The sequence below is a fragment of the Kryptolebias marmoratus genome, linkage group LG8 (genome assembly GCF_001649575.2).
Source record: "Kryptolebias marmoratus isolate JLee-2015 linkage group LG8, ASM164957v2, whole genome shotgun sequence".
In the NCBI taxonomy this organism is placed as follows: domain Eukaryota; kingdom Metazoa; phylum Chordata; class Actinopteri; order Cyprinodontiformes; family Rivulidae; genus Kryptolebias; species Kryptolebias marmoratus.
The window spans coordinates 15,405,957-15,431,497 of NC_051437.1; the positions used below are offsets into that span (position 1 = coordinate 15,405,957).

Sequence of the window (25,541 nt, forward strand, 5' to 3'; positions counted from 1 at the left end):
TCACAGAGTGGTTGCTTGCATTTGAAGCCGTGTATTTCGATCACTGAATCACCTCTTGTGTAATGCAAGTGAAACTGGCAGGTATCAGTTTTCGGTCATGGCTGTTTCCCCACCTGATAATCAATAATTCAAAGCAGTTCAATGAGATGCGGTGTTCCGTGGTGCTGAGAGATTGAGACGGTATTTTATCTCAACGTGCAACACTTGGTCATGTTATGCAGTTCACTCTTTTTTTTTTTTTAATTATTAACATCACAGCAACATGATTTGTCATCTGTACTGGATGACAGTTTATGGGCTCTCCTGTTTTGTTTGATGCTGTTTTAAAAATACATAAAATGGTAAATTGTGGAAGTTTCAACATGTTGAAAAGAGTGCGGTGGAAAGAGTCTCTGATGCTGAATATGCTGAAGTTACCTAAATCATGGTATGCACACATGACAGTACCGAAACACTCCTTTTTTCCTAGAATTTGAATCTTAGGAGCCCGACTTTCCTGGAATCTTTTAGCATAGTGTTGGCATTTAAAGTTTTTATTTTTTATTTTTTTGGACTTTGCCTGCTTTTTTCTCATTTTGAATTCAGACACATTAAATAGTATTTTTGTACAAACAAAGTCATTTTCAAAGAGCTATTAGGGCAAAAACCTAGGCATATCTTGCCATTGTGTGCAGTGTGAAACTAGGCAAATTTAGGACAAAAATGTCAAGTTTTAAAAAGGTCTATAATACATAAGTTTCTGAAAGTAATATTTTAGAAAGGAACAAATACTCTCCAAAGACCTGAGACGCACAGATGTGTCATCCTTTTGTTGGTCGTTTTACTTTATGCAAAGTTTTTTTTGGAAATCACTTTGTTGGTGTGCAATAAAAAAAAAAAGTAACACTTGGTGGTTAGTGCGAATCTAAAAGTGCAGACAAACAAGCGGATGACTAAAATTATCGAATAAACTGAAAAGACTCTGGCAGAAACAAAATACAGAAACATATTGATAAATAATCTGAAAGCAAAAGAAACTTATTTCAAACTGGGGGAAAAAAAAGACTAATCAAACACAAAACATGACAAAAATGTATTTTATGCCTGTCAGTCTGGGTCATCTTAGTGTTTTTTGTGTATGTGTGTGACTATAGCTAAAGAATTAAATTGAGAGTGTCTTAAAGCACTGTTAAAATTGGTTCATGTGCAGACACAGCACTGGTTTGTTGGTTAAGTTAGATTTCTTTTTTGTTCTTGAATGAAACAAAGGTCAGTATTAAGCAGATTATAAACGTCTGAAAATGGTCGAGGCTGCACTGAAATTGGGAAAAAAAAAGCTGCCAAAATCTTAAAAAAAAAAACAGAAAATACTAATGCACAATACTTCAGTACTGATTGCCCAGATTCTAATTCAGATGCAGCTTTGTCCAACATCCTACCTGCATAGAGATCTGCTTATTGTGCTTTTCGGTCACAGCTTTCTGCAGTAACCAGGACTCAGACCCCTATTTTATCACAAGGAGGAGGGAACAGTAATTCCACTGAAGTTGATACATATAAACATATAAAGGTGACAGTGCAACATGTTTACAGCTTGTTGGATTATAGTTCAGACAACTGGCGACTCTGTGTTAATGAAAGGACATTTCTTTATTCCCTCCTCTCATTGCCAGCCTCCAGTTTTTTTTTTTTTAAGGCGGCTGTTATTTTCCATCTCCCACTCAACACCCTCCTTGCATCTCTCCCAGTATCAAGCTGTCTCACAGGCAGCACATGAAGAAACCATAATTGTAAATGAAAAGTTGAAGGAATGGACCTTCTCCTCAACATGCATTTTCATCACAGCTACGGACATTTCTGTTTTTATTGCTCCTGCTTGGGGCCCATCTATCCGAACGTCTCCTCGGTCCCTGCACAGACTCAAATAGAACACAAAGTCAAATTGTTCTGTTTCATGTTGCTTTAATTTTGTCTCTAAAACTTGGTCTGACCTAGTTCCGCTGAGTAAGCTCACTGGAGCGTTGGGAAAGAAATGAACCCGTTGCCATCGAAAGCATATGCAAGCGGCCGTGCACACGTACGCTCACGAGTGTGTACGTAAAAATAAAGCACACCATTAGCGGAAAGTGGGCTGGTTGCAAAGAGCTGAGGCGTTTTTTTTTTTGTTGTTGTTTTTTTGGGGACGCTACAAGAAGAAAACGGGCTTTGTAGCTGTAGAGTGAGGCTGGTGTGAGGAGAGGTGGCAGTAATGTATGTTATTCTGAGTCAGTGTCAGGATGCGTCGTGCTCATGAGACCAGCTCTTGGCCAAAAGAGCAGCAGAGCTCAGCAATGCCTCCTGACAGCCACTGTCACAGACCCTGAGATGGAAGCAGCATGAGATGGGAGCAGCAGTATGTGGGTGCTTGTTTTTTCTGTAATTGTGGGGTCTGAAAACTGGAGGACATTTATGCTTATCTAACAGCTTTGTCGGCACAGAGATGTTGGACTTCACTAGTTTAGGGTCAGCTTGAAGGTTAGGGGTAAAATGTTCACTTTGGATATCTAGGAGGGTACAAATGTACTGTGTCCATGGCAGCTTCACAAAACCAAGCGTGTATGTGGCTGTGGGTTGTTAGATGATGGCATTTACATTTGAAAATATTGTTCACATCTTTTGAAGTGGGGTTCTGTGTTAAGCTTATGAACACAAATGTCTTACATGTTATAGATAGCTCTTTAAATGACGTCAATTTGGACAAAACCCATCAACACACTCGCGTAGTGTTCATCTTTCCTCTGATGTTGAGTTTCAAGGCATCTCTTTAAAGAGATCACATGCTTCATCAGTTAAGTTGGTCAGCGACATCCCCCCCCCGTTATAAACACAAACACATGCTCTGAGCAGTGCTCATGTGATTGGACAGATGAGCTCAAGATAAAGAATGTAGACCGCTTGAACATTGTTGAACCATCTTTGATGAAGACAGAAAACGAAGCGGGAGGAAGTGACAGAGGAAAACACCCTGACAGGGCCTGTGGCTGTCACAGCTTGACGTTGCTACATCCATTTATAATTCATGGCCTCAAAACCCAGGGGCGACATGTATTATACAACTAAACCTGTTGTGGATTAACCAAAGTCGGGAATAATTAAGAATTTACGCTGCACGTGGATGTGAGGTATGCCCCGTGGATGGGGCGAGAAATGTTTGAAGATGCGCCTCCTGTTTGGCTGTTTGGTTGTTGTTGGTTTACACTGACTTCATGTGGAGAATGACAGAAACATTATCATGTAACCTTACATTAATTAGAGTTTTAAACATAGTCTTGGTTCAGTTATTTGTATTTAATAGCTGTATTGCTCCTCCATCAAAAGGTGGTACTTTTCTTGGAACTAAAAAAATATATTTATACACTTATTCAAACATCCTACCGAGAAAAACAAGTGTTTACATTTTTATGTGTACAAGCAATTGAATAGAGTGAGTATTGCAGATTTTTAAAATACCAAACCCTGAAGGACTTTTATTTAGTCAGGATGAAATGAGTCTTGGTGACTCAGACTCCTGCAGCTGTAGGCCACCTGTCAGACACAGCAAGACAACAGCAACATGGGTGATTGGATTCAAGAGGTCGTTCGCTAAACCTGAAGGAGTTTCCTTGCTTTACGTACAAACAGACTACACTGAAAACAAATCTCAACTGGCTTAGCGACAGTGCCCAGTGATATCGCATCTAACCTCGGCTCCCTTTTCTGTCCCCTTTCAGTCTGAAATAGGCTTTGGGAAACTTGAGACTTACATCAAACTGGACAAACTAGGCGAGGTGAGGTCAATAATAAAAATCAATTCATTCAATGCGCTGCTAACCCTAACCCTTTTTAATTTGTTTTTTTGTTTATTCTTTTTTTTTTACAAACGCATTCACGCTTTGTTTTCAGGGTACCTACGCCACAGTGTTTAAAGGCCGAAGCAAGTTGACGGACAATTTAGTCGCTCTGAAAGAGATCCGCCTGGAGCACGAGGAGGGCGCACCCTGCACAGCCATCCGAGAAGGTACCCAGCTCCCGTTTACATGTTGAAATCGAACGGTTCGGAGGTAAAAGCCACCAGAATACATATAGTTTGTGAAGAGGCATGTGTGTGATAATGAGCCTTTTAGTTTGCTGGATGATCTTTGAGCTGCATCACTGCTTAAATGCTGTTTTTGACTGATTGTGTCTGATGTGTCTGCTCCTTTAAGTGTCTCTACTGAAAGACTTGAAACATGCAAACATCGTCACTCTCCATGACATCATCCACACTGACAAGTGCCTGACTCTTGTGTTTGAGTACCTGGTACGTACTTCGTAAACCTTACCGTGTGTGTGTGTGTGAATCATTAAAGTGTATAATATATATTTCTGCACTTCTTCATCAGGAAAAAGACCTCAAGCAATATATGGATGACTGTGGGAGCATCATGAGCGTTCACAATGTCAAGGTCATTTCCAAGTCAAACATCTGCTTCATAGTGAAAATTAAAAAAACTACAGATACTCACAGATACTTTGCTGCTGCACCAGTGAGACATTATTTCTTTGCCTCTTCAGATTTTCCTGTTCCAACTTTTAAGAGGGCTAGCCTACTGCCACAGAAGGAAGGTTCTCCACAGAGACCTAAAACCCCAGAACCTGCTCATCAATGAGAAAGGAGAGCTGAAACTGGCAGATTTTGGTAAAACACCTTTTCACTAACTCGAAGCACAATCTCAGTCTCCACTTGTTACAATAAAACGTGCCCATGGAATGCTTTTAAATTAGTGTCAGGAGTTAAAATGCTGATTTAGCAATGGCATTTGATCATTGTGTTCAGTTTTCTTACAGCAATGACTACACTGTTTTAAACTCAAATCAACCTTGTTTATGTCCTCATAGTATATTAAATCAAAAATAAAAGTTAGTACCTAGGACTTTTTTGCAATTTACCTTTATTTTAGAGTGATAGTTTCTTCTGCCTCAAACATTTTTCTTGGCGTTTAACAAATAGATAAATGGTTTTCGTGTTGACACATTTCTGGAGGAGACAAACTGATGATGAGATTTTAGATGTTCTTGAAAAAGGAACAAATTATCTGAAAACTCTTGTCGTCACAACTTTGGGTTGTGTTGCTCTTCAGACCCAGCAAGATATCTTAATTTAAGGTAACTAATCACCCAAAAGTGACCCAGGGATCAGCTGGTAATCTGTTCACAGCTTACCAGGTCTTCATCATGATTTAGCTTTTCAGACATTATATAAAAGGAATAAATTCTTTATTAAACACCCAATACTGCCCTCTGCTGGTAAAACATGAAAGATGACGATTTTGTGTTTGACTGATGGAATTCCACTCGATCAGAAGTCGGGTAAGAAAGCAATTTTGACTCAGTAATTACAAAAAATATTCAGTTTAAAAGATGTCTTCAAGAAATTATATACAAGCCAAAAAAATTCAGATGGAGCGTTGTATTATATTAAGAGGCAATATGAAAATAACCTTGTGTCCCTTGTGGCACATTATTTCAGGTTTAGCCCGGGCCAAGTCTGTTCCTACAAAGACCTACTCAAATGAAGTCGTGACACTGTGGTACCGACCTCCAGATGTGCTGCTGGGCTCAACTGAGTATTCTACACCCATTGATATGTGGTGAGAAGTCACTTTTTAATCCTTTCTCTTTAATGCTCTGAGCATCCCTCTGAAGTTTAACGCTGTAAGATGTTGAACTCAGCTGAACTGCGCTGATAATTAAGAGGCAAAGATCAAAAGAATAAAGATCGTCTTCACATCTTGCTAGTGGACATTAAATAGTCAGTGAAGAGTAATGTTTTTTTTTTTACCATACTTCAAGGTTTGTTGAAACCAAAGCCGTAGTTCTGAGCTGTTTGTAGTATATTTTAAGAAGTCATTAATTTTCTAACTATCAATCAGTTAAAGTTGGCAATTTAAACTTGCACAACTTTGTTAAACTCCGTGCTTGTTTCCTATATTTGTGTGGAGGATGACTGTATACTGTAGAAACTCAAGCTGTACTTTCTGACCCATTTTATGCAAACATTGCAAATAAGCACTGATAAACAAAGCTGTAACGACAATACAAACATCTATGAGTACAGTTTTTATCATGTGTAACAATTATGTTGAAAATAAGCTATTAGAAGTCATTTTTAAGTTTAATTTGATTCCTGGAGGTCATCTCAAGACCCTTTACTGGCCGCACATTTTGTTCTTGACGCCAGTTTTGGTAACTTTAGGAGTTTATGGGACAGTTTTAGCTCACCTAACAGTGTAATGCTGACTTATTGTTGACATTTTGCCAGTTTCGGCTCATGTGCTGTGTTGTTGTGCTCATTTCTTTGCCTGGATTGTCTGTTCCTTGTCCAGGGGCGTTGGCTGCATCTTTTATGAGATGATCACAGGCAGACCTCTCTTCCCTGGATCCACTGTAGAGGATGAACTTCACCTCATATTTCGCATCCTCGGTGAGACATCAGTAGAAACTGGAGCTTTCCAGCTTTCGTGTTTCCACCTGTCCGTGTTAACTGCTCCCCTTTATCTTCAACAGGTACTCCTACAGAAGAAACCTGGCCTGGTATCACAACCAGCGAAGAGTTCAAGACGTACAATTTCCCCCGTTACCACGCCGAGCCGTTCGTCAACCACGCACCCAGGTACGCAGAGTTAGGTCTGTGTGTGTGTGACCGTGATATTTTAGGTATAGACGATAATATGCAGGAATGACTTCCCTTGTTTTGAAATGACATGGATAATAATTTGCTCAGTACAGCTAAGTGATACTCTCTGCTCACCACTTTTTCTTCTCTGCATCTTTTTTTTTTTCCATCACAGGATAGACAGCGATGGTCTTAACTTGCTCTTAATGCTCTTACAGGTAAAGTATGTTACTGCATAAGATATGCACTCCTCCCACGCTGGATAAATAATTCACATCCCTGTCTTTATGTGTCTTTTAGTTTGAAGCAAAGAAGCGAGTATCGGCTGAGGATGCTCTGAGGCACGCATATTTCAAGAGTCTTGGGGAGCAGGTTCAAACACTGCCTGACAGTGAGTACACACATTACGGCTTAAATGTTCATATTTTAGTAGAAACTGTCTCATCAGTCCTCTTCTTCTTCTTCTTCTTTTTGTTTTATATTAGCTGCTTCAATCTTCTCTGTAAAAGGCATTCAACTCCAGAGAGATCCAGGAAAGAGATCCTCACTCCACCCCGAGTCCAGTAAGTCCGCCATCATTTAAAAGGGAGGAGAAAATAGAGACCTTTAGGAATCCTGGAGATAAATAGGACAGAGGATAGTCATGTAGTATAGATTTGTTTCTCGTCTTCCTTCTTTTTTCTGTTTAATTGTTGGCTTTACATTGTGTCTCATCACACTGTGTGCTCATGTCCCATCTACTTTCCTTCCTTCATAAGGTTCAGGTTTCCACCACACGTGTAAACCCAAAGCATGCTGTCATTGCCCGGCAATATTACACTCTAAGTCTTTGGCAATTACTGTGTTTGAGTGCACTAATACTATAAAGTTTCGTTTAAACTTTAACAATCCCCTCATATTTCAGGTCAGTGCTTGTAAGATTTAGTTTGGCATCAGATAAATTGCTGTGAAATTTGTACACAAACATCAAACACAAAAATACATGCAGTACTGTGCTTTGGAATGAATTTACCCAGAACTAAAAATATTTCCAATGATTTGGGCTGTGCTTCCCTTTCTTTTTGTCATGTCTGCAGTAAACTTTAATATTTGTTTTTAGACATCTGTAGGATGTTTTGGAGCCAGTGGTCATTTGCGTATCTGATCTTACCACTGGGTCCCAAGTGTTTGCCACAGAAATCCTTAAAAATGCGAGCCCCGAAACATAGTAGTATTCCTGAAGCATTTAGAGGAGCCCTGTTATTTGTTCCTTTGCTTTTTATAAATGGAAATGACAGGCCCCACTCAAACAGACTCTGAGTTTGGCATCTTAAAGAACGGCTGATGCTTCTTTTCCTTCAGTATTAAAACTTGCTGCTCGTGTGTCCCCTGTCTGCGCTCAAAAGTGGTGAATAAACAAACGTGAAAACAGTGATTTGGCCTTTTACAGAGCTGTTAGCGTCCTCGTGGCTCCTTGTTTTTGTCCCTTTTCCAGTTGACACATCTTTCCTTCTTTGGTTCGTCAGCTAACAGCAGAAACCAAATTGAACCACTCTGAACTATTTGACATTCACTGTAAATAAGCTACAAGTAGTTTTTGCCACGGTTAAAAAACATTTAGAAATGTTACATTTAATAATGATCATTATATGTAACAAAAAAATCACATACTTAAAAAAAGAACTATTTAGCTGCTGGAGTTTTTAAATGTATCTTACAGAAGTAACTAAAGTACAACTGTGAGTTTCTACCTTTTGTCTCAGCCCTCAGGCACATTAACTCTGCATATCTCTTTCTGTAGCCAACATTTGCTCCAATTTTCTTCACCATTTCGTTGTTTTAGTGTCTGTCTGTGTGGTGCTCTTTTTCTGTTGTTGCTGTCTTTCTGTCTCATTCAAATGAACTGTCTCTTCTCTTTGGTGTCCATGCTTTCTCCTTCTGCTCTGTTCATTTTTTTCCTTAATCCTTTCTCGAATCTCCCTTGTGTACCCGCCTTCAACTCCTCCATAACACCTCAACATTCCCAACCTTCCTCCCCCTCCCCCCTTCTTTCCCCAACCCTAAAAAGCGATGGCCCATAAGCTAGGCTCCGCACCCTCGCAGTACTTCCAGAGAGAAGCAGCCAATCCCAGGGCCCAGAGTCACAATCTGTCCTCCACTTCCACTGGCTGAGTGGGTCCTTCCGTTCTGGTAAATACTGTCTCTTTCGCTCCGTCTGTCTTCTGTTCTGCTCTCCTCTTCTCTGGGATCTCGTCTTTGTTGCATTCCTACTTTCTGTGCGCCTTTCACGATGTTTTAAAGTTCACTAAGTCGCATTCTTCTTCCCTCCTTTCATTCTCTGAACTGAAAACACACATGATTCATTAACTTAAGTTTTTTTTTATGTAACTGTTATATTTATTTTTGTCTGTATTTTCTGCTAAGACTTCTTTTTTCTTCCTTATTCCACTACAGTCAAAACCCAGAAGCACCCTTTCAGGTTTTAACCTAGTATTGATTTCAGCACTTACAGCAGGGCAACACTATAAAAGCACACATAAAAGCTAAAGATTGTCATCAGAAATCGGGGAGTCGTAATTATTTTCTTATGCAGTCCTGTTTAGGTTTCTTCAGCGAGAGACGTAGCCTTTTTCATAAGTCTGTAAGTGAGGGTTTTGTGTAGAGTGATGCTTTTTCTGTATGAGCGTGGATGTAAGTGTTTTACTGCTGTGCGTTAAAATCTTTGGTAAGTATGAGCAGCAGTAACACAAACGAGTGCATAAGTCAAATAACGACTGAATGTTAGGTTTTTTTTGCTGTGATCATAGTGAACACAACACTAGATGGTCAAAAGTATCTGTTCACAGTGAGCCTAGAACAGAAATATTATATTATTTGACCAAATGTTCCGCCTTCTCTCGTTGGGAATTGACGCCAGCAGGAAGTGTGTTGTGGAAGCTGCTTTATATTTTTGGAACCAGCGTCTGCATGGCAGCAGTGTTGGGCTTTAAGAGCCACCAACTCCCCCAACACACTGTCACGGTGTCACGTCAACTTTCTTTAAAGCATGGAACAACTAAACGTATTAGAAAAATGAACATTTGAATATAGAGCATTGAGGAAAGCGCTACGTGACTCAGCAAGAGTCAGCACCTGAAAGAAATTATCCGAGGTGTATTTTTATTTTTTTATTTTTTTTTATTTTGCCAGCAGTGATGTCCCGTTTGTTTACACGGAGGGCGCAGAATTTAAAACTTGTGCTAAAACCAGACAACAGGGAAGGTTGGTCCCATTCTGGCTTCCAGGTTCACGACAGAGGTCTATCAATACTTTACAATTTTTGTGCTACGCACAAGACTGGAAACCGGAAGTTGAAGCCACAAAGGACGAGTGTCCCTTAGGGACTGGCTGCAGTGTAGATTTTAAATCCCACACATTCACATAAACAAATGGGACATTTTCCTGACAAAAAAAAAAAACACACTTCAGACAATTCTTTTCAAGTGATTTTTGCTGATTCACACAGTTCTTTGTTTGCTGCTGTACACTGATTAAAACATGTTTAGTTTCAATAAGTTAAAGACTTTAAAAACGTGTCATGTTACACTGGGACTGACGTGTGAGAGCCCGGTAGTGAGTTGGGAGGGTGTGTAGGCATAATTTTCATACTGATGGTACAACCCACACCCCTAGTCTGCAGACTCAATTATAAGTCTGCTTTCAGAGTTGGCAAAAAAAAAACTAGCGATTTATTCTTTAGTAAGAATTAAACTGATTTATTGCAGTTTAAAATGGTTTGTTTGTTATTTTATTGCAGTTTATGGTAATAAATGACATTTATACCTATAGTTATTCAGTTAATATTTGTTATGATACATATGATGTTATATTTAGTAATCTGTGAAAAAAAATCATGCTCTGAAAATAAAGAATGTTTTTTTTTACCGTTTAGTCTTAAAAGTGTTTTTGAATTAGCAAGTGAAACTACAGTAATACCTTTTATTTATGTGACTATAGAAACCATAACATTTTAAATTGGGGTTTTAGCCTTTTGTAAGTTTCGTTATTATATTAATTTGATATATACTGGAAAAAAATTATTTTAGCTGTTGGTTAATTATTATGACTTTATATCAGTTTTGCTGCAGCGCTTTGTGTTCAGTGTTTTTGGCCCTCTAGTGTGGTTTTTAACTTCACTGGTATGAAGTGAACTTTGCAGAAATGTAGTGAGGTCTGTTTGTCCAAAAAACAAATAAAAACTTACGTTTTGAAATGTTTCTTTCCCTCTTGTGTTTGCCTGTGTGTCTCTTGCAGCCCAGGGGAAGAACAGGAGGCAGAGTATGTTGTTTTAGTTCTGGCGGGCCGACGGCACGAGGAGAACGGCGTCACCTGGAGCCGTCTTGCTAGATTTCCTGACCCTGCCACATACAAACTGAAGGAGCGACGCACACCCTGCCACAAAAAAGTCACACACTCACGCTGGAGGGAGGAAATAAAAAAAAAAAACAGGAGATAAACACACACATATACACACACACACACACACACACATAGAAAATGTGACAACAGAACCCCACAAATTTAGGACTGAAGCTTTCAAACTCTGTTTAGACTACGACTCTGCTCAACCCTGCAAAGAAAATTGGAAGAAAACAAAAACAAATGTGATGCTGAAAGAAAAGTGGGAGAATGTATTGTGGTTCTCCTTGCTGCTGCTACTACCACTGCTGTCCAGAAGAGGGCAGTGTGAGGATGTGAACTTGCTGTATCAGTGAGCTGTAAGGAAGAAGGAGTCAGGGTGAACTCAAATCAAAAGCAAAGAGAGACAGAGGTGGCCCCTGTCACTCTTCCTTTGTGTTTTTTTAGATTATTGCTGTACATAAATAGACTGAGCTGTAGTCTGCTTGTTCACAGCACACCTCAGCCTGAGTCCAAACTGAAAGAATTGCACCTCAATCCTAAACCCTCCCCCAACCTCTTAACCCTTTATTACAAGATATGTTTTATCATTTTTTGTTTCTCTTTCCAGCTTAAAATCTCCCCTTAAACACACTGACTCACACCGACGGCTCACTTGAACATGACGAGTGTGTATATTATTGGAGTTTACAGAGATAAACTTTTGCACCTTATTGCCCAGCAGAGGTCAGGGTGGCTGTCTTTGTGTTACCTCATCTGTCACTCGAGCAGAGCAGGATGGAAAGTACACACGAAGAAGAATCGGCTGATGAAAACAATAGGAGATGGACAGACGTGTTGCACTACTTCACTACATTTAAAAAAACTCTGCTGTCCTCATGGTAGAAACAGATGTTTAATAAACCCTCATATGCTGTAAAGAACACTACACCTCAAGATGCTGTTCTTCAGTATTTAAGGAGGGCAACACTGAAGAGGTAAAGGAAGTGTACAAATCCTCACCTGCTTGTCCCAAGACACCCTCCCCGTCCCTCCTCTTTTGCCTTGACTGAGAAGTTGTCTTGATTTGACGTTGAACCTTTTGCACCTGATTTTACCTCTTTAACACGATTAGATCATTTAAAACCCCCGTCAAACTCTGTGCTTTTTATTTTTTTTAGTCTTTTACTTTTTAAAGGAAATCTGTATATATGATCCTAATGTTAATTCCAGGATGCTGTTCTCGGTCGTGACGGTTGGGCGGCGACGTGTTGCACATTCCTCGAGCTCAGGACTTTTTTGCTTGTTGTTTTTTGTGGGTGCCGTGAGGTGCAGATGTGTGTTCGACCCCCCACCCNGCCAGTGGAGCAAATCGTGGGATGAAATCCTCGGCGAAGCTGGTTGAAATTGTACGTGAAGAAGAATTTCTCCGCATCGACCTGTCAAGTCTTTGTTGTCATCCATTCTCTTTTAATTCCATCGTCGTGTCTCTGTTTAGAGACTAACCTTGCATATGTCCTTTCTTGCCATCTGTTTAAGCATGTTTCTGTATTAAACACACGTTCTTTGAATTGGTATGTGAAATAGCTGCTGCAGGAAAAAAAGGAATACCTCCTTTTAAAATGTGCATGCGACATGACATTATCACACGATTCTTATACCAAACAACACATTAGTACCTGAAGGCTGAACCAAAGCCAATGCGAAGACCGTAAAGCAGCGGTGCAATGTGTTGGCACGGATCAGAGGACTTGGATATCCAGTCACTTTTAATTGGACTGTAACAAATGTGAGTTTCTGAGCACTTGGACATCCTGTTTATTCATGCTAATGGAAAAATGTACAGGCTGCCAGAATCTAGAGGACCAAAAAGTCAGTCCTCCAAGCACACAACTGTTTCACACAGCGATCTGCTGACAACATATACTGTATCTGTGAGCGGGCCCGTCAGTGTAGATTGGAGTGTCCTCTTTTCCTCGGGTCAGTTCTGCATTTTCCCTCTCAAACGGATTCAGAAAGAGTCAAGTGGTCCCGTGTCTCTGCCTGTGATGAAAACTGCTTATTTTCCTAGAGTGTGACAGTATGTAGCATGTACATAGAGTAGATGAGCCCTCACTCTGTATATACAACAGTGTACAGGTTTGATACAGCTATTCACATTCTGTTTTTTTTCCCCTGTTTTGCCTTTCTTTAATAAAAGTCATAGCAATATTTCTGTAATCAATAAAAAAGCCATGGAAATAGGCTGATTGTGTATGTGTTTATTGAGGAAAGTTGGAACAGCTGAATGGTCAAATTGTAAAATTATCAAGAGAAACCCCCTCACTTGCTAGAATTAGACGTGTTTGCATCAGGAATTTCACTCTGTCCCAAACAAAGGTCTTTTGAGGAAAGGTGTCATGGCTTACAGCTATCAGTCTTTTCTCAGGAAATGTCAGGATGCTACAAAGTATGAAAGATTTGTAGAATACCATTATTTCAAATACAAATCAAACATTTATTTGTAATTGAAACCACATATTTGGTTGGAAATTGTACAAAACCAAGTTATGAAATACAGAAATTTGAATATTTTAATATATAACTTCCAAACAACTGTTATTATTACTAGCATAAAACTGACATAAAAGCCTCACTATATATATTAATATGTATTAAACTATATAAAATTGATAAATAAAATGAAAAATTAGAACGAGTGTAGAAAAAGGCACCCATGTGTTTAAAGACATGAAACTCTATACCATGAAACACAAGTATTTATTATAATTTTTTTTAGCTTTTTCTGTTTTTTGTGGCTTTCGGACGTCCATTTAAGTCTCAAATAGACATTTTTATCATTTTGTGTTGAGTTTTGCTAATGTTTTAAAGTGGCTCACATGAGCTTGAGCTGCCTGTTTGAAAAACATCACATAGGCATTTATACAATTTAAAAAAAAAAGAAAGAAAAAAGATTCTTTTTGTGAAGCTTTTTTACTTTTGCTCATTGAAGCAGCACGACCCTCGGATGGTTGTGAGGACCGTGGGTTTTAACCACACAGGAGAGCAGGAACAGCATAACTTTGAAACTATAAAAACAAAACGAGAATTTGGTTAGTCAGTGTGTGATTATACTACAGCAGTGGTGTCCAATCCTGGTCCTATCGGGTCACCATCCTGCATGTTTTTTAGATGCTTCCCTGTTCTTCAGCAGGTCTTCAAGCTCTGCAAAAGCCTGTTAATCACTCAGCCATTCAAAGCAGAGAAACATCTAAAACAGGCAGGATAGCGACTTGAAGTGTGTGTGTAAAACACATGAAGTAGTTCCCCTCCACGACACCAGGGGGCGCCAAAGAACGCTTTTCCTCCTGAAGCGCTTATAACTCTGTCACCAGCGGGTAAACAACCTAGCAAACATGGCTGCCTCCGTGAGGAAAGCAGCCCACGACATCGAAACGCGAAAAAGGACCGACGACGTGCTTCTGTCGGAGGGGATCGAGTTCAGCTCGCTGCTGCTGTCTCAGGCCGTGCTGGACGGACTGTCCGCCGCGGGCTTCCACAAACCCTCCCCGATCCAGCTGAAGGCCATCCCGCTGGGCCGCTGCGGACTCGGTGGGTACAGGCAGGGATGCGTGCATGTTGGCAGCTGATTTGTGTGGAGTCAGAATCAGGTCGATTGAATGGGTTTGTGCTTCCGAGTCAATCTGAACTACTTCAAACTGATTTACATGTCAAAGAATTTATTTCAGCAAAGCTGGTGCTTCGAGAAGTTTAAGTGTGATGGACTACATTTATTCTTAATTTTAATCTTCTATATGAAAATGTTGTAGAGATTGCTTACTCTAGTCCTCATATGAGAAGTAAACAGCACATAAGAGCACATTTTTGTTGGACTACTAAAATAGGTTTAGAAAATTCAAAGTTTTCTTTATTTTGCGCCTTTTGCTGTCCTCCAGTTTGTCTTCTGCTTGAACATTTTAGTTCCTAAACCTTTAATATCAAACCTGTGGCAACATATGCCACTTTGTGGATAAGAAATCCATCCTGAACTCAGTCACTATGTCAAAGAGGAACTGTCATTAGTTTTTGGCTTATATGTACACCATATCTTAGGTACATATCTTCCACATTTATTGTATGATCTTTGTGTTTTGGGCTACATGTTTCAATATGAGGATTTGATTTCATTAGTATGGATTTTTCTTATGGTTTATTAGCATATCTGATTCATTAGGGTTTTTTCACGGGCCACCGATTTGTTCCCTTTTTTCAATTGTGTAAAATGTAAATAAAAACAGATTGCAATGATTTGCAAATCTCAAACCAACATTTTATTCACAGTGGAACATGGCTGACAAATTGAATGTTTAAACTGAGATGTCACCATCAAATGAGGTCAGTTCAGCACCCAGATTTTTCAGCTATGAAGCCAAGTTGTTGTAATAGATGCAGTTTGTCGTTTAGAAATGTCTTTCTGAAATCTGCAAGACCTTCCCTGAAAAAGACGTCTGGATGGGGAGCATACTGTATTTTGTTCTTTATATACTTTTCTTCATTGACGGTGCCTTTCCAGATGCTCATGCAATTGGCACTAATGTGTCCCTATACCATCAGAGAAGCAAGCTTTTGAACTTGAGAACAGGGCAGATGGTTTGATGATATTATGAACTGTAGATGAGAGATTCAGCCTCTCTCTAAAAAGATTTTTTTTATACCCAGTCCTCTTGCTGACCTGTTGCCAATTAATCTAATTAGCTGCAAAATACTTCTCCATCTGTTTCTTATTCGTATCACTTGGTTTTACAGTCTTGTGTTGCCCTGTCCTAATTTTTTTAGATGTTTTCAGATGTGTTTCTGCCATAAAATTCAAAATTATCCTATGTTCCACCTGAAAATTGTACAATTTCTTAGTTTAAACATATGTTATGTTTGCCAGTTCCATAAATAAAATATGGGTTTTTTAGATTTGCAAATCATTGCATTCTGTTTTTGTTTACATTTTACACCATGTCCAAATGTTTCTGGAATAGGGGTTGTATTTGTGGCACTTCCCAAGTGTTTATTGGAATCAGATCGACTCAAATTTCTTCTCTGCATAATTAACATTCTGCTTTTCCGCATGACCATTTCTACTGTCAACACAAACTACAGTAAATACTGTAAATGGATGTATTCTGACTCAGACTCGATGGAATTTCATTAGTTATTTCTAATGCTTTGTAAAGAATTGGTACACCAACATTACCATGGTAATCAAAGTCAGGAGTTGAAGGACAACATTTCAAAATCCTCTTCTTTTCACAGATGGCTCACAGTGAGATGAGGGATTACAATCAGAGAATCAGTTTTTTGTTAACTGAAATAATTCCAGATATTAACACAAGAAGAGTCATCCTGTTGGATCTGCAAACTGTAGAAACACCTGATTATGTCTACGCTAAATCAAACATTGTTTGTCAGATGTGGTCTAAAACAGTCTAAATCTAGATTTGTATGAGAATGAACTTCATATTTGAACGGGACTTTTTGGGGCTTTAGTTCCAACCTCCATCTGTCCTGTGCGTACCGATAACAGTTGGGGTTACAGACGCTTCTAAGTTCAGAGGATTATCATTTCTGATGCACTGCCACGATATTCAAGCACTTCTTTGTTGCAGCTCGACACCAACAAATATTTATAAATCTGTTAAAACAAAACAAAGTCCTGCATAATCAGTACTATTGAATGAATGATTTCAGCGAAGACATGTAGAAATGTGGCCTCAAATATGCGTCAGACACAAGTATGATAAATGAAATTTGGACGTGAACTCGAACATTCCCTTTGCAATGAATGTTCTTTGCTTTATGTGATGAAACAGACTCAACAATTATACATTACCTGCATTCAGTTTGTCTGTTAAATAGTAACTTGTACCAAAATAGCATTAAAACCACTCATTTCACCCATGTAAAAGTTTTTTCTTTTAGTTAACTGGTCATATTTTGTTTTAGATTTGATTGTTCAAGCCAAGTCTGGCACAGGGAAGACATGCGTGTTCTGCACCATCGCTCTCGACTCTCTTGTCCTCGAGAATCCAGCCACTCAGGTCAGTTCAATCACTCTGCTGGAGCTCAAGATTGTAAGTGAAAAATACAGAAATATAACCTTCCCAGTTTTTTAACTTCAGTGCTGATTGTACTTTAGTTGTAAATAATATTTTTTTTATGTAAGTTGAGTGAAGTTCATGCCTTTATTTTTGCCCCATTTTGCCATCAATAGATGGTCCCGAGCACTGATCACTTTATTTGTCTCAATCCCATGATTTTAAGCTGCTCACAAAAAAATTAAGACAAGAAAGAAGCATTTTTATTAAAGGCCTAGCTTTCCTTGAAAGAATGCAATTCGCCCATCACCTCTCATGTCAGAATTTTAAACTAAAGATAGTCTTATGTTGAGAAATGATAACGTTGTAGCCGTTTTGATGAAATGTAAATAAGGGTGCGCAAAACCTCATGCAATATTGCGAGATGTCACACTCAAGAGTATGTGTACTAACATATCAGATTTTAGCACAATATCTGTAAAATTGACTGAGATAAAGTCTTAAGGTCAGTTGGCTGTGGCAGCCATTTTGAATTGGGTTGGCTCCAAAAGTTACTCAGTTGTAGACGTACTCCCGATGATTAGTTACTGAGAGTTTCATTAAAATTTGTCCAGTGGTTCATGAGATATGATAACAGGTGCACACACAGAGACATGGGCACTGTAATCTCATTAGCTGAGAAGTGTTACAGATTGGGAACACTTGAGCATCTGCACAACTTTAATCTGGTTTTTCCACTGAACTGTAATTCAGAAACAACCCCCCGTTTCCCTTTTTGCAGGTTCTTGTTTTGGCTCCGACACGTGAGATAGCAGTGCAGATCCACTCGGTGGTGACGGCCATCGGCTGTGCCATGGAGGGCCTGGAGTGCCACGTTTTCATCGGGGGGAGGCCCGTGAGCCAAGACAAACAGCATTTGAAGAAGTGTCACATCGCAGTGGGCTCACCTGGTGAGAGGCCGGCGGGATTCCGCTGAGCATGACCTGCTCATGTAGTTCTCACACTGATGTTTGTGTTTGGTAACAACATTGCTGGTTGTGCTGTCAGGTCGCATCAGGCAGCTCATCGAGCTGGAAATGTTGTCCACCGCCAGCATCAGGCTGTTTGTTCTGGACGAGGCGGACAAGCTGCTGGAGGAGGGCAGCTTCCAGGAGCAGATAAAGTAAGGAGGACACACACTTCTGTTTATGGGATTTAGCCGTGGTTTTTATACTTCAATGAAAACGTTCGTGCTGAAATTCACCCAGTCTCCCTGCTCTCCCTCAGCTGGATCTTCTCCTGCCTGCCTGCCAACAAACAGATGCTTGCTCTCTCTGCTACCTACCCAGAATCCCTTGCTCAGTACCTCACCCGCTACATGAATGAGCCCACCTTCGTTAGACTCAATCCAAGTGACATGGGTCTGAAAGGTAAGACTATATGCAATGATCTGGAAGCTGAATGAACTTGGTTACTTCCTGTCAGGACATTTTTTAAGAGTTAAGAGATTAACAAAAAGCAAAAAACTAAGACTGAAGCACTGATAATAAAAAACAAACTCTTCTTTTCGACAGGATTCCATTTAGGGCTTTAACTTTCTTGGAAAGTGTCTCATTGAGTAGCAGCACAGAGCTTCACCAGAAGGAAATCCACCCATCGTTCTCCGTGACTTTGATCTGAATATTTCCTGTCTTTTGTCCTAATGCTCCCCATATCAGGTATAAAGCAGTTCTACAAGCTGGTGCCGTCTCACTCCCTTCCTCACAAGGTTTTTGAGGAGAAGGTGCAGCATTTACTCAAGCTGTTCAGTAAAATCCCGTTCAACCAAGCCTTGGTGTTTTCCAACCTACACACGAGGTAACAACAGCTTTTTAATCTTCTCCCTCCTCTGACCAACTTTATTACCAAAAAAGAAAAAAAAAAACATTATCACATTAGATGGGCGAGGTAGGATTTATTTTTGAACCGCTTCTGTGTTGCTGGATTTGTCTCACAGGGCTCAACACCTGGCAGACATCCTGTCCTCCAAAGGCTTACCTGCTGTTTGTATATCGGGTGAGATTAAATCTGCGGACTGTGGAGTAATAACATCAAGAAAAAGGAAAACATCAAATGTTCATTTTCCATTAATGAAATATACTTTAGATGGGGAAAAAAATGCATAACTGTAATTGTTTTAGTTTTTAATTTTAGAAAGGCTGATCGTGCCTCCTGTTGGAATCAGTTCAGTAGACACAATGATTAAATTGTAAAGACAACATTTTACATGTTGTTTCTTGTAGGCTGGAGTCAGTTTTGGTGAGAGTGAGTGCATTTAGGTAACAAGATGAGAATGTCTTGAGTTGACCTGTTTTTAGATGAGAATATTTTAAAGCCAAAGACATTTTGGATTCGCTTCCTTGTGGCCATTTGAAGTATTGCAGTCTAATGTATTTCCTTATGTGGTTAATGATTGAGAGTGGACTTGTCTTCATACAGTCACTGGTTTTTAGACATGCATATGCACATGATTAGATTCCTGCAGCTGTATTTAAAATGTAAATGATGGATGATGTGCGCAGGTGGTCTGAGTCAGGACCAGAGACTGGAGGCAATGTCCAAACTGAAGCAATACCAGTGCAGGGTGCTCATCTCCACCGACCTGGTGAGACAAACGCTTTTCTGTCCTTTCTGTTTTACTCAGTAATTATCACTCGCTGCCAAGAGGCAAAGGTGGATGGTAATTTTAATGAAACCTGCAGAAAATAATCATTGGATATACATCTATAACTGGATACCTTTTTTGAAGTCATTCCAATTTAGGATAACTCCCACTGCCAACTAACCTTAAAAAAACACACACAAAAAAGGTTGTAACTCAGACAATTTTACACATATTGACCTAAAATTGAAACTGGTCATTCACAACACATACCCTGGGCAAGACATCTCATGATAATGCATTACTTTATTTTCAGGGTTTGACCAAAATGTAATCTGCCATGAAATCTGGGTGATAAGGAATGTTAGGCCTTTAATTATGATCTCTTTTTGCTTTCTCTTCTTCCCTCTGAGACAGACTTCCAGGGGTATAGATGCTGAGAAAGTCAACCTGGTGATCAACCTGGATGTGCCGCAGGATTGGGAGACCTACATGCACAGGATTGGACGGGCTGGACGTTTTGGTAAGTCTCAAGCAATCAGAGGCAGTGGAAAGCTGTGATGGTGATGTGTTCAGCTTTTTTTTTTTCCCCCCTCGTCACTCGGTTAAGGACGCCTGGCTGGCTGATGACAGTACAGCAGGAGAGGATGTTTGTGTGAAGAAGTTGCATCATTATTGCAGAATCCATCCTCTGGTTTTAAGTTCTGAGATTTAGGAAAATGACATCTTTTCAGTAGCAAATGTAATCTCGTTGCATTTATTAATTTCAGAGGCTTTCCCCCTGTGTTGGTATTAAAGCTTAGCTCACATGAACTTTTATTTCTCTATGTCTGGATTTAACATTATGTATTAGGATGGTATAATACCCCCCCTTTAACATTTGCTGTTATTATATGTGTTGTCTATAGGAACTCAGGGGCTGGCTGTGACCTACTGTTGCCATGGTGAGGAGGAGAATAAGATCATGGCCATAGCTCAGAAGTGTGGCCTCCATTTGTCTGCTCTTCCTTGTAAGTCCTGCTGACATTTATTGTTTTGTTCGAAGCTTATCCCTTGATATAAAGTTGACTGAATTCTTATTTTATCTGGGATTTTAGCTACGTTAGAGCGTGGATTGATGGACGAGCCGTGTGACTGGGATGTGTGCACTGAGGCCTCCACCCCAGACTCTGTGTCGCAGCTGTCGTCTAGAACTGAAAAGAAGAGGCGCTCGAAAGCCGGAGTCTCTGTGTCTGAAGCCGTTGAGGATCAAGCTGTAGAGCATGGGAGTCAAAGAAAGGCAGATAAAGTCCCAGCAGAACCCAGTAAGGCACTGCGCGGTGAGCAAACAACGAGACGGACGACTACCACAAGAGACGCTCTGCAGCAGAGTTCTCCTCATGTGTCGCAGACTCGAAAAGAGCTGCAGGACGCCCTGCCAAAGATCCCCCCTCTCAGCTCGTTCAAGAACTGCAGGTCGAAGTTTATGACCTTTGAGGAGGCTGAGCATGACTTCCAGACGTTTATCACCACAGGTTTGGGGAGATCAGTGGAGATCATCAGAGAGTTCGGTGGCAAAGACCAGAATGGGTACAAGGAGTATATAACACTCCATGATGATGGATCTCAAGATATAGTGCAAAATAGTGGCCAGCTGCAGTCAGACATTTCACCTCGAAGTTCAGTTTCTGATTCTTCTAACTCCCCCTCCGACATGGACGATGACGTGACATCCGGAGGCTCAAATCAGCCTCCACGAGCTGAACACAAACCGCCCGTCAAACCTCAGCCTGACTTTACATCCACTGCGCAAAAACCCCCCGAACCTGAAATATGCAACCAGACATCCAGCGCAACAAGTGGGAGAGTTTCGTCTCCTCCTGAGAGCAGTGAGCAAAGTGCTAAAGCAAGCAGTCGGAGCAATCGGACAGCTCCAAGACAGACGTGCAGGGATGAGCCAAAAAAGATGAAAAAAGAAAACAAAAAGCTCTCGGAGAAGATGAAAGGAGAGCCGCAGAGGGATGAAGAGGAGGACCGCATGGATACGGAGGAGGAGTGGAGCTCGGAGGCATACTGGAGAGCCTATTACAGAGCCTGGAGCGATTACTACTCCTCGATGTCCTGTTTTCCAGAGCAGGGGTACCAAAGCTACTACAGTGCAGCTCATAACTGGATGGCAGCTTATCGCATGAATGCAGTCTACATGCAGGAACTCATGAAACACTGATCTAAATAATGGAAATCAGCATTTCCAATCAAGTGTTCAGTAAACCAGAGCCGTTTTCTTCATGGCCTTGAAGATTACTTGCACTTGGGGTCTAACACATTGCACTCAGATTTCTGTATTTTTCAACAAGTTTATCCCATGCATGGTGTCTTGATAACTTTTCTAACAATAAACTACTCGTATTGAGCGTGAACTGCATCTTCAATTCCTTTTTCTGTTCATTTGACTTTGCTCAATTGTGAATGCACTCCTGCTCATTAATCAATCCTCGTGTGTACAGGGGAAGATCAAAGTTTCATATTCTGCATGCGCTCTCTTCAGCAGGGGTCAAACATCTCCACACCCTCCTGATTACAGGCTAATCAACCCACCAACCCGTTCACCCAATCAGTGAAAAGTCAACACCCTTGAATAAATGAATCTGAACTAGAGGGGACACTTGAGCTAATTTTCCCAACATTAGCATTTATGTTCCCAATTTAAGTCATTTAGCAGAGGTGAAGACTGTGTAACGCTCGCTCTGTTAGCAGTGGTGTGGATGGATTTTGTATTAAAAGTTTTCCGAGAGGATGCATAAGATGCAGGTGGGAGCAGAGGTGTTACTACGTGAAGAAGATACAACCGAGCCAGAGGTAAACCTGCCGAATTAAAATGTTTGGAAACTTGCGGGCCTCTTGGGCTTGATGACGGATAATTTCCCTGCTGTTGTGCGAGGGAGCACCAGGTGTTTGTTGTGCACCCTGCAGGACTTTACCTGCGCAGCTGTGTCCAGATGCTCACACCGGGTATTAGCATGGAACGCTTCCAAGCAGGTGCCCTTTCTTTTTCAAACAGAGCAGGAAAGCCAGAGTTTGTCCCCGGAATTATGTGAGTTTGTCCACGGAGATTGATTCTGGCTGTGATCTCTCTGATTCTTTCCAAAAAGCTTTTTTTTTTTTCCACATGTTTGCTGTCTACATCAGGGAGCACATTATCAGCTTTCAGGTGCAGTTTTATCTTCCTAGTGCCAATTTCTGGATGAGTTCTGTCTGTGATGATTATTCACAAACTAAGAAAGCATTTAACACAGTGGACTCCAGCTAAAGGTGGAGGTGTCCCCCTCAGGATCAGGGACTTCACAGGACAGAGCAAAAGTTTTGAACAATTATTATCCTACCTGTTCTTTAAAGCTTTGAATTACCTCAATTTGGAGAAATTGAGTACAATTCTGACCATATTGATAAGCTAACAGCTAGTCCTGGCAGGACCAAGACCAAAGTTTGCTTTAGATCAGAAACAATCTGTTTTAATTTTGATCCTGCTTGTATTGGCCGTTAGTTCATTAATCTGGTCAAATTCAAATTTAAACTATAATTCTTCAAAGTCAGGCTGCTCAAAGAGCTATCTACATCAGGTAAGATATTAACTGTTCATAACCTTTCCACAAAAACACTCATTTAAAAGATCTGAACTATTCATTTTAACAAGAGCCTCTCCTCCATCCCAAGACGCCACTTAAGCTGACAGCATGAAGGTCTTTCTTTGACATGAAAAGCTGGGTCGCCACAGAGACTGGCTTTGGAAGAGAAAATGACCTTGAAGCTGAATAGCTACAAGTCCTGTGCTCACACGCCTGGACACACAGAGGGACTTAAAGGTGAAGAACAGAGCCCAGAAACGGTGTATTTATGGCAGATATAGATGTTTTTATCAGGTGTTTCACAGTTGGGACACAAGACAAGGTCATAAATAATATCCAACACCTGACAAGATACACACAGCAGTAGTCTCAACAACGACAGGTGGCAGAGGAGGGGAAAGCAAAGAGTGGAGGGGGGACTGAAGGAGCTCAGAGAGAAGACAGTCAAAGGGGAGTACGTAACAGAGAGACAAACACAACCACAGACCTATTTTTGTCATTTGTAAATAAAAAAACGCAGTTCTTTGATACTTTTAGAGCAGTATATGCTTACATATGGCGTCATCTGAAAGTTCAGCTGACATGAAGCCACCTGTGGGAAACAGGTAGCAGGAAATGAAGTTTAAACAGAGTCTTCAGCAACAAAATACAGGGAGCTGTCACCTCATCCTCCTGTGAATTTCATTAGATTCTAAACATTAAACTATCCTTGAAATATGAAGTCTTCAAGCTTACTTTTCAAATACATCTGTGCTTGCCTTCTTTATTGAACTCCATATAAATTTGCTCACAACTAGACAAATACTGACTGGTCAGTGCCCACAGAAGGATCACTACTGGGTATATCAGAAGTAAAACCCATCCTGTTCCAACATTGTAGAACAGTTTCTGCTTTCTTTAGATTGTTACAAACTTTAGGATCAGTGAGAACGGAAACACAACAAAGGAAGCCAGTTGAGCTTAAGATTTCATGAAGAGATGGTCTGTTTGAAATAGTGCAGGAGACAGAAAAGCTCAGCTACAAAAACAGCTTTTAAAACTGCAGCTATGATTGCATCTGTAGCCCAAACTATGTGCTCTTGTTCATCGTTAAAAGTAAACCTACATAAAGCAGGCGTTTCGTTAGCTCTTCCCTGTTTTGATGAGCCCCCAGCTGCCGTCTCGTTCCACCTTAAAACAGACCTATTTCTGAGGCTGCGTGACCCAAAACTACATTTAAGAATTAAAAAAAAAAGCCAAAGTGGCATTAGGTTGGAGCTTAAAATGTCATTTTTCATAGTCACAAAGATGATAATATGAGGTAATGCTTAAAGTGATAGTTCAAACAATTTGAAGTACGGTTTTGTGTAATGAACAATTAATATCTTGCTTGATGTTTAGAGCTCTTTGACTGAAATCAGTTTGGAGAAACAGAATCCTGGTAGAGTGAAGCTGTGTGTTTGCACACCTTTTTCCATCTTTTCTTCACTGAAATTTGTCTTTTGTAATGACTTTGAAACATCTGATTTGTGTATAAATGTCTACTGATAAACACAACGTTAATCACATTAGCTTTTCTAAGGCATTTCCCATGTTAAGTTAGCATCAATGCTAATTGTTGGCCTGTAGCCTGTGACTAATAGGGCTTTTTGACATGTTATTGTGCACTCTTTATTAGGGATAATAATATTTGAATCAGTGTTTATGTAAAATAAGTCAGTCATTTAGGTTAACAGATAGTCAAAATGCATTGGTAATCAGTTTGTAATTGCTTCCTTATCATAACTTAATCAAATTGTGAGGATATAAAAAATTACAGCCACAGAAAATAATATTTCTACTGTAATGTAATGTAGAATTGATGGAATTCACATAAAGTGTGTCAATCTGTTCAGAAATAAACTCCATTTCTCCAAGTTTAGGTTTTTCAAAAAGCTATGTGCATCAGGCAAGATATTAGCTGTTCATAACCTCTCTACAGAATCCCGCTCCAGAAGATTTGAACTTTTGGTTTAAGGTGTCGGAGGAAGAACAGGCAGAACAGCATGTTTTCTGTGACAAAGATCTGTGGATGCTTGATTCAGGGTCCTCCAGGTCTCCGTGGTCCCCTTTACATCAGACATCCCTATTTTTAAGTCTCAATAAGATAAAGTTAAAAAAAAATCCTTTGAAACATCAAGGAGGACAAAAAGTACAAACACCAAGTTTGCTAACCACACAGAATACACATACTTAACAACTCTGAAAAATGCTCGCTGAGATAT

General features: G+C 40.1%; 2 protein-coding genes across 10 annotated transcripts in view; both read left to right on the plus strand.

Annotated features, from left to right (window-relative positions):
* The window catches only part of LOC108235233 (cyclin-dependent kinase 17), a 40,321-nt gene extending 29,151 nt beyond the window's left edge, over positions 1–11,170 (plus strand). For 7 of the 9 annotated variants that reach the window (XM_017415099.3, XM_017415096.3, XM_017415093.3 and 4 more), the window contains 13 exons: positions 3,729–3,785; positions 3,901–4,015; positions 4,203–4,297; positions 4,380–4,442; positions 4,552–4,675; positions 5,507–5,627; positions 6,363–6,460; positions 6,544–6,649; positions 6,828–6,870; positions 6,953–7,043; positions 7,138–7,215; positions 8,700–8,821; positions 10,925–11,170. In XM_017415099.3, the coding sequence (XP_017270588.1) occupies positions 3,729–3,785; positions 3,901–4,015; positions 4,203–4,297; positions 4,380–4,442; positions 4,552–4,675; positions 5,507–5,627; positions 6,363–6,460; positions 6,544–6,649; positions 6,828–6,870; positions 6,953–7,043; positions 7,138–7,215; positions 8,700–8,803 (1,095 nt within the window). In that variant the 3' untranslated portion in view covers positions 8,804–8,821; positions 10,925–11,170. Of the gene's footprint in view, positions 1–3,728; positions 3,786–3,900; positions 4,016–4,202; positions 4,298–4,379; positions 4,443–4,551; positions 4,676–5,506; positions 5,628–6,362; positions 6,461–6,543; positions 6,650–6,827; positions 6,871–6,952; positions 7,044–7,137; positions 7,216–8,699; positions 8,822–9,224; positions 10,403–10,924 lie in introns of those variants that run through there. The other 2 variants (XM_037976946.1, XM_017415094.3) reach the window with 2 other exon arrangements.
* Positions 11,171–14,376: 3,206 nt separating this feature from the next.
* ddx20 (DEAD (Asp-Glu-Ala-Asp) box polypeptide 20) lies at positions 14,377–22,092 on the plus strand. Its single transcript, XM_017414987.3, has 11 exons — positions 14,377–14,599; positions 16,982–17,076; positions 17,855–18,023; positions 18,121–18,235; positions 18,340–18,482; positions 18,771–18,909; positions 19,049–19,107; positions 19,614–19,696; positions 20,111–20,216; positions 20,602–20,703; positions 20,791–22,092. The coding sequence occupies exons 1-11, from the start codon at positions 14,404–14,406 to the stop codon at positions 21,897–21,899; spliced, it is 2,316 nt and encodes a 771-aa protein (XP_017270476.1). The 5' UTR covers positions 14,377–14,403; the 3' UTR covers positions 21,900–22,092.
* Positions 22,093–25,541: the final 3,449 nt, after the last annotated feature.

Excerpts from the sequence above, each read along its gene's own strand:
- ddx20 (XM_017414987.3), top strand. The coding sequence starts at position 14,404 with ATGGCTGCCTCCGTGAGGAAAGCAGCCCACGACATCGAAACGCGAAAA. Across the intron at positions 19,697-20,110 it reads TGCTCATCTCCACCGACCTG|ACTTCCAGGGGTATAGATGC; the intron begins GTGAGACAAACG and ends CCTCTGAGACAG. Across the intron at positions 20,217-20,601 it reads TGGACGGGCTGGACGTTTTG|GAACTCAGGGGCTGGCTGTG; the intron begins GTAAGTCTCAAG and ends TGTTGTCTATAG.